Source organism: Anser anser (assembly GCF_964211835.1).
Source record: "Anser anser genome assembly, chromosome: 1".
NCBI classification, from domain to species: domain Eukaryota; kingdom Metazoa; phylum Chordata; class Aves; order Anseriformes; family Anatidae; genus Anser; species Anser anser.
Window position 1 is genome coordinate 1,188,207 of NC_139720.1, and position 8,105 is coordinate 1,196,311.

Consider the following 8,105-nt stretch of genomic DNA (forward strand, 5'->3'; position numbering starts at 1 on the left):
GGAGATAGAACAGTAACGGTGAGGGTGGGGAGGGGGAGGGTGGTGGTGGTAATAATATAACGGCAGTGATAATAACAGTGGGGGGAGAGAGTGGTGGTAATGTAACGGTAATGATGAGGATGAGGAGGGTGGTAAGGATGTACTGAGAATGATGAGGAGAATGAGGGTGAGGATGGCAATAACGCGACGATAACGATAATATTGTGAACGTAATAGAACGGTAACAACAGTGGGGATGGTGAGGGTGATGAAGACGATCATAATATAATAGTGGGAATGATAAGGGTGAGGATGGTGGTAATGTAATGGCAACGATAATGAGGAGGATGAGGATGATGGTAATAATATAATGATAGTGATAGTGAGGTTGAGGGTGGTAATATGATAAAAATAATAATGAGAATGATGAGAATGAGGATGGTATTATAACGATGTTAATGAGAATGAGGAGGATGATGGTAATATGGTAACGATAACGAGAATGATTAGGATAATGGTGGTAATATAACGATAACAGTATCAGTTATTACTATACTGCTATCAGTTATAACATAGTGGGAGTGACGAGGACGAGGGCAATAATGCAGCAATAACGATACTAATGAGGATAATGAGGTGGTTGGTAATAATGTAATGGTAACAGTAATGAGGATGATGATGGTAATATAACGATAACAATACTAATGAGGAAGATGATGGTAATATAATGGTAATGGCAATAATGATGTAAAATAATAATGTTATATATAATATAAATAATATAACAAATAATATAAATAACAATAACATAAGCTAATAGCAGTAGCGATGCTGGCAATACAAAACACTACAAAATACGAATTAAAACGCCAGCAATAACAATCAACCTGGGCCTGGGCCTAGGCCTCAGGCCTGGGTTGCCGCGTTGCTAGGCAACGCCCGCTTCCCCAGCCGGAAGAAGCGGGAGCCGCCCCCGCTGCCTGACGGCCGCGCTGCCCAATAGCATGAGGGAAGGCGGCAAAGCCAGCCAATCCCCGCTCCGAGGGGGCGGGAGGAGCGACCCTTAAAGCGGCCACACCGGTGGGCCCCACCCCGTGCAACCGGCGCTCCTAAGCCCCGCCCACACCCGCAACCAACCAATCACAACCCGCCTGGGAGCGAGCGGGCCACGCCCACCGCGGGGCTTCCCCGACGGGGCGGGGGGAGGGCGCGGCGCATGCAAATGAGATGCAAACGACATGCAAATGAGGCGCGCCGTGCGGAAGCGCTGCGAGGAGGCGGCGGCGGCGGCGGCCGGACCCGGGGGGCGCGGGTGAGAGCTGGGGAGGGGGGGGGGGTCCTAAAGGGGGGGGGGGAGGGGATTTGGGGGGGGGGGAGGGGGGTGTGGGGGAAGGGGGGGGTGTGGGGGAGGGGCGAGGACCCCTGGGGGGGCAGCGGTGCGGGGGGGGGCCCCCACGCGTGTGCATACGCACACGCGTGGGGCCCCCCCGCACCGCTGCCCCCCCCAAAGTCTGTGCCCCCCCCCCAAATCCCCCCCCCAAATTCCCCTCCCCCACACCTGGGACCACCCCCCCCCCCCCCCCCGGGCACCCCAATGGGGAGGGGGAATGGGGGGGGAGGGGTAAAAAGCCCCCCCCCCCCCCCCCGACACCACCCTAGGGTGGGGGTGGGGCAGTGCAGGGGGGGGTGGCCTCATGCCCCCCCAACCCCCCCCCATGGGGTCACTTTGTGCCCCCCCCCCCCCATGATGTCGTCGTCCCCCCCACCCCCCCGGTGTCACTTCTCCTTTCGGGGGGGAGCGGTTCCGCTTTCGGGTCCCCCCCTCTCTGGTTCCTCCTTGGTCATTGGGGGGGGGGGGGGGGGCATGAGTGGGTGGTGGTGGTCCCATGGGTGGGGGCATCACTGGGGGTGGCTGGGTGTGGTGGGGCACCCTAAGTGACCGTGGGGGGAGGGGGGGGCATCCAGAGGTGGTCACGGGTGGTGGGTGACCGTGGGTGATGGGTGTGATGGGTCACCAGAGGTTGCCGCAGGTGGTGGGTGACCGTGGGTGGTCACTGAGCGTGGGTGATGGGTGACCACCACGGGTGGCCGGGTGTGGTGGGTCACCTCACTTGACAGTAGGTGTTGGGTGGCCATGGGTGCTGGGTCACCCTAAGTGACCACGGGGGGTGGGCGACTGGGTGCGATGGGTGCCCAGAGGTGGCTGAGTGTGATGGGTCACCACAGGTGACCGTGGGTGGTGGGTGGTCATGGGTGATAGATGACCATGGGAGACCATGGCTGCCCAGAGATGCCCAGGTGTGTTGGGTCAACTCAGTTGACCATGGGTGATGGGTGGCCATGGGTGATCACTGACCATGGATGATGGGTGGCCATGGGTGATCATTGACCGTGGATGATGGGTGGCCATGGGAGGTGGCTGGGTGTGATGGGTCACCTCAGTTGACCATAGGTGGTGGGTTACCACGCGTGATCGCTGACCATGGATGATAGATGACCATGGGTGCCCAGAGGTGGCTAGGTATGATGGGTCGCCACAGTTGACCATAGGTTATAGGTGGCAGGTGACTACGGGTGATGGGTGGCCATAGATGATAGACGACCATGGGTGACCAGAGGTGGCCGGGTGTGTTGGGTCACCACAGTTGACCACAGGTCACCATGGGTGATGGGTGACCATGGCTGGGTGTGATGGGTCACCACGGCTGACCATGGGTGATAGATGACTGTGTGTGATGGGTGACCAGAAGTGACCCTGTCTGGGTGTGACGGGTCACCACGTCTGACCGCAGGTGACCGGAGGTGACAGGAGGTGACCGGAGGTGACCGTGGGCCACCCCCCTGCCATGACGGCGCCGCCGCGCCGCGTCCGCCTGAAGCCGTGGCTGCTGGCGCAGGTGGAGAGCCAGCGCTACCCGGGGCTGCAGTGGGTGGACAAGCGGCAGCGCCTCTTCTGCATCCCCTGGCACCACGCCACGCGCCACCTCCCGCCGCAGGAGGACGACGGCACCATCTTCAAGGTGGGACTGCGCCGCCCAACGCGTGGAACGCGGCCCCAACGGCCCCGCCTCGAACGGGCCCGGCCGTGACCCTGACCCTAACGAGACCATCAGTGATCCTAACCCTAACGAGACCATCTGTGATCCTAACCCTGACTCTAACGAGCCCATCCGTGATCCTAACCCTAATGAGACCATCCATGATCTTAATCCTAACGAGCTCATCCATGACCCTGACCCTAACGAGACCATCAGTGATCCTAACCCTAACGAGACCATCCGTGATCCTAACCCTAATGAGACCATCAGTGATCCTAATCCTAATAAGACTATCCATGACCCTAACCCTAATGGGACCATCAGTGACCCTAACCCTAACGAGACCATCCATGGTCCTAACCCTAATGAGACCATGTGATCATATCCCTAACAACCCTGACTCTAACGAGCCCACCCCTGATCCTAATTCTAACGACCCCATCCATGAGCCTAACCCTAATGAGCCCATCCATGACCCTACCTTAGTGACCCCAACCCTAATGACCCTGACCCTGCCTCTAATGACCCCGTCTCTAATGATCCCATCCATGATCCTAATCCTAATCCTAATGACCATGACCCTAATGAGCCCACCCATGATCCTAACCCTAATGACCCTAATCCTAATGAGTCCATCCGTGACCCTGTCCTAGTGGCCATAACCCTAACGACCCCCAACCCTGTCTCTAATAATCCCATACATGATCCTAATCCTAATGACCATAACTCTAACGATCCCATCTGTGATCCTAACCCTAATGGCCATAACCCTAATGACTCTAACCCTATCACTAATGACTTTAATCCTAAAGACCTTAACCCTGTCCCTAGAGACCCTTCTCCCCTTTCCCTAGTGACCCTCTCCCAAGTGACCCTAACCCTAATGACCCTTTCCATAGTGACCCTGACCCTAGTGACCCTATCCTTAGTGACCCTAATCACCCTATTCCTAGTAACCCTGACCCTAATGACTCTTTCCCCAGTGACCCTAATGACCTTATCCCAATTGACCCCAACTCTAGTGACCCTAACCCTAATGACCTTTCCATGGTGACCCTATCCCTAGTGACCCCAACCCTAGCGACCCTTTCCCTGACCCCAAATCCCTGACCCTGTCCCTCGCCGCGTCCCCAGGCGTGGGCCACGGAGACGGGGAAGTTCACGGAGGGGGTGGACGAGCCTGACCCCGCCAAGTGGAAGGCCAACCTGCGCTGCGCCCTCAACAAGAGCCGCGAGTTCCGCCTGCGCTACGACGGCACCAAGGACGCCCCCCCCAAGCCCTACAAGGTGTACGAGGTGTGCGAGGCCGACGGCGCAGGTAGGGGGCACGAGGTGGACCCAGCAGCCGGGGGGGGGGACCCACGCCCCACAAGTCCTGAGCACCCCGTGGGGCCACAGCGTCCTACGGGGCCCCAGTGCACCACAAGGCTCCAGCACCCCAAAAGGATCTGGCACCCCATGGGACCCCCACCACCCTACAAGTTCCTAGAGGTCCCATGGGGCCCCAGCACCTTGCAATGCCCCAGCACCCCCAAAAGGACCTGGCACCCCACAAGTCCCCAGCACCGCACAAGTCCCCGGTACCCCATGGGACCCTCAACGCCCCACAAGTCCCGAGTGCCCCACAAAGATCTGGCACCCCATGGGACCCCCAGCACCCTACAAGTCCCCAGCACCCTACAAGTCCCCGGCACCCTACAAGTCCCCAGCACCCCACAAGCCCTCAGCGCCCCACAAGTCCCCGGCACCCCACGGGACCCCCCAGTACCCCACAAGTCCCCAGCACCCGACAAGCCCTCAGTGCCCCGTTCCCCTCTCTCCCTCGCAGAAGCGGTGGCCGGGGACGACTTCAGCTGCGGCGGGGAGGAGGACGTGAGCCAGGTACCTACGGGGCAGCGGGGGGGGGGGCAGCCCCCTGCCCCACACTTGGGGGTCCCTCACCCCATAACCGCCCACGCTCTGTGCCTCGCAGCTGCAGAAGCTGATGTCCCTGAGCATTGATGCTGAGCCGGCCACGGGGGGCGCCCCGTGGGAGGGCAGTGAAGTGGGGGCGTCCTCGGCCGCCCCCCAACCCCGCTGCCCCCCAGGCGCCGCCGTCCACGCCGGGGACCTGCTGCCCCCCTACCCCTGGCCCAAGGAGGAGCCCCCCTTTGGCAGCGCCTGCCCTGTGGGGCCCTTCCTGCCCGGGGGGGCGGTGGCGGCCCCCGAGCTGCCCCCCGGCGCTGCCGGCACCGCGCCCCCCCCGGCCGCCCTGGCGCCCATGGAGCACGGGGTCCCCAACCTGCTCATCAGCCCCCACTTGCTGCCACGTGAGCACCCGTGGGTGGGGGTGGGCGTGGGGTGGGTGGGCATTGGCCACAGGTGTGGGGTGGCCATGGGGTGGCTATGGGGTGGGCGTGGGGTTGACAGTGAGGGGGCTGTGGGGTGGTTGGCAATGGGCACTGGGGTGGTGGGGCATGGCTGCGGGGTGGCCGTGGGGTGGTTGAACGTGGCTATGGGGTTGACAGTGATGGAAAAGTGAGGGAACATGGACGTGGGGGGCCATGGGGTGGTTGGCAGTGGTTGGGCATGGCTGTGGCCATTGGCCATGGGTGTGAGGTGGCCACGGAGTGGCTGAAGGTGGCCGTGGGGTGATTGGACATGGCCGTGGGGTGGTTGGTCATGGGTGTGAGGTGGCTGAACGTGGGGTTGCTGTGGGGTGGGTGGCCGTGGGGTTGGCAGATGACAACAGGGGGACACAGATGAGGCCTGAGGCCGTGGGGGTGGCTGAAGGTGGCCGTGGGGTGTTTGGGCGTGGATGGGCACGGGGCTGACGTTGGGGTGGCGGTGGGAGCATGGCTGTGGGGTGGCCGTGGGGTGGTTGGTCATGGGTGTGGGGTGGCCGAGCGTGGCTATGGGGTGGGTGGGCAAAGGAGTGGGGTGGTTGGGGGTGAGTGGGCACAGGCGTGGGGTTGACCGTGGTGTCTGACAACGGGGGCACAGCTACGGGGCGGCCGGACCCGGGGTGCCCGCGCGTGGCTCAGGCCCCCGTCCCTCCGGCAGTGACCGACCTGGAGCTCAAGTTCCAGTACCGGGGCCGCCAGGTCTGCGTCCTCACCATCAGCAACCCCCACGGCTGCCGCCTCTTCCACAGCAGCCTGGAGCCCACGCAGGAGCAGGTGGAGCTCTTCGGGCCGCTGACGCTGGAGCAGGTCCGCTTCCCCGCCGCCGACGGCATCCCCAACGAGAAGCAGCGCTTCTACACCCACCAGCTGCTGGACGTGCTCGACCGCGGGCTCATCCTGGAGCTGCAGGGCCAGGACATCTACGCCATCCGCCTCTGCCAGTGCAAGGTCTTCTGGAGCGGGCCCTGCGCCGCCCACTGCGCCGGCCCCAACCCCATCGAGAGGGAGAAGAAGACCAAGCTCTTCAGCCTCGAGGGGTTTCTCAACGGTGAGGGGGGGAGCAGAGGCTGGGGTTGTCTCCTGCGTCCCCCGCCATGGGGTTGGGGACATTGTGTTGGTGTAGGGGACATGGTGTTGGTGTGGGAGACACCTTGCTGGCATGGGGGACATCATGTTGGCGTGGGGGACATCACGTTGGTGTGGGGGACACCTTGTTGGTGTGGGGGACATTGCGTTGGTGTGGGGGACACCAACCAGCACGTGGGGACCTGCTGGGGTGGAAGGGCACCGTGATGACATGGGGACACCATGATGACATGAAGAAACCGCGTTGGTATGGGGGACACCGCGTTGGCGTGGGGGACACCACATTGGTGTGGGGGGCACCAGCTGGAAGATGGGGCCTGGATGTCCTCGGGGACACTCGGGCCAGCATGGGGGACATTGGGCAGCATGTGGGGACCGGGTGGCATGGGGACAATGCCAGCATGGGCACTGCCACCCAGAAGGAGCACCAGCAGGGCCGGCGCTGCCCCTCACCGCGGCGCCTGGCCCCCAGGCCTGATCCTGTTCCAGAAGGGGCAGACCACCACGCCGCCCCCCTTCGAGATCTTCTTCTGCTTCGGCGAGGAGTGGCCGGACCAGAAGCCCAAGGAGAAGAAGCTGATCACGGTGCAGGTGAGGGGGGCGAGCAGCGCCGCGCTGGGGCACCCGTGGTGGCGGCGGCGGTAGGGCCGGGGCTGACGCGCGGGGCTCTTGCAGGTGGTACCGGTGGCGGCGCGGCTGCTGCTGGAGATGTTCTCGGGGGAGCTGTCGTGGTCGGCCGACAGCATCCCGCTGCAGATCTCCCACCCCGACCTGAAGGACAGGATGGTGGAGCAGTTCAAGGAGCTCTACCAGCTCTGGCAGAGCCAGCAGCGCCTGCCGCAGCCCCCGGCGCGCACCGAGCCCGGCCCCTGGGCGCTGCCGCCCGGGTCCCTGCCCCAGTGAGGGGACACGGGGACAGCCCCGCGCTGGCACCGCGGTGCCCGATGCCGCCGCCAGGCTGGTGGAGACGGGGACACCCAGCACCACAGGGCCACGACGGGGCAGGGACGGGGCTGCGCTTGCCCGGCGGGGAGCTGTCACCGGGCTGCAGCAGAGACACGGGACCAAGAGCGCGGTGCCACAGCTCCCCGGGCAGGTTTGGGGAGAAACGGCGAGAAAACGGGGCCAGGATGGGGACACCCAGCACCAGCGGGGCGAATGGCTCTGGGGACATCAGCGCTGCAAGGACACCGCATCTCAAGGGCCACCGCCACCACTGCAGGCCCTCGGTGCCCCTCCAGCCACGACGTCTTCCCCACCCCGCGTGCACCCAAGAACCAGGCGGGGCCGCGGGTTTTTAATTTATTTTTCTTTTTTTTTTTTTTTTTGAATTTTGTGTTTAATTGTTCTCGAGATGGCTACAACACCAGACGGAACAGCATGCGCGCCCGCGGGGCCCCGCGCGCCCGGGGCCGTCTCCCAGCCCTGTCCCTGCACTCGCTCGAGCCGTCTCCGCCGCGCTCGGTCAAACCCCAAAGAAACCAAATAATAATAAAAACAAAAAAAAAAAATATAACCAAACCAAAAAGAAAAAAGCTAAAAAAAAAGAAAAAATATATAATATATATTTAAACAGTCTGTCCCGCCTGCGTCTGTTCCAGGAGGCCGCCGCCGCCGC

At 62.1% G+C, this 8,105-nt stretch overlaps 1 protein-coding gene across 1 annotated transcript; it reads left to right on the top strand.

The window, feature by feature from the left end:
• Window positions 1–965: 965 nt before the first annotated feature.
• Window positions 966–8,060, top strand: IRF5 (interferon regulatory factor 5). Its single transcript, XM_083840920.1, has 8 exons — window positions 966–1,291; window positions 2,772–2,999; window positions 4,152–4,335; window positions 4,846–4,898; window positions 4,990–5,326; window positions 6,060–6,449; window positions 6,960–7,078; window positions 7,163–8,060. The coding sequence occupies exons 2-8, from the start codon at window positions 2,826–2,828 to the stop codon at window positions 7,388–7,390; spliced, it is 1,485 nt and encodes a 494-aa protein (XP_083697046.1). The 5' UTR covers window positions 966–1,291; window positions 2,772–2,825; the 3' UTR covers window positions 7,391–8,060.
• The last annotated feature ends 45 nt before the right edge of the window (window positions 8,061–8,105 follow it).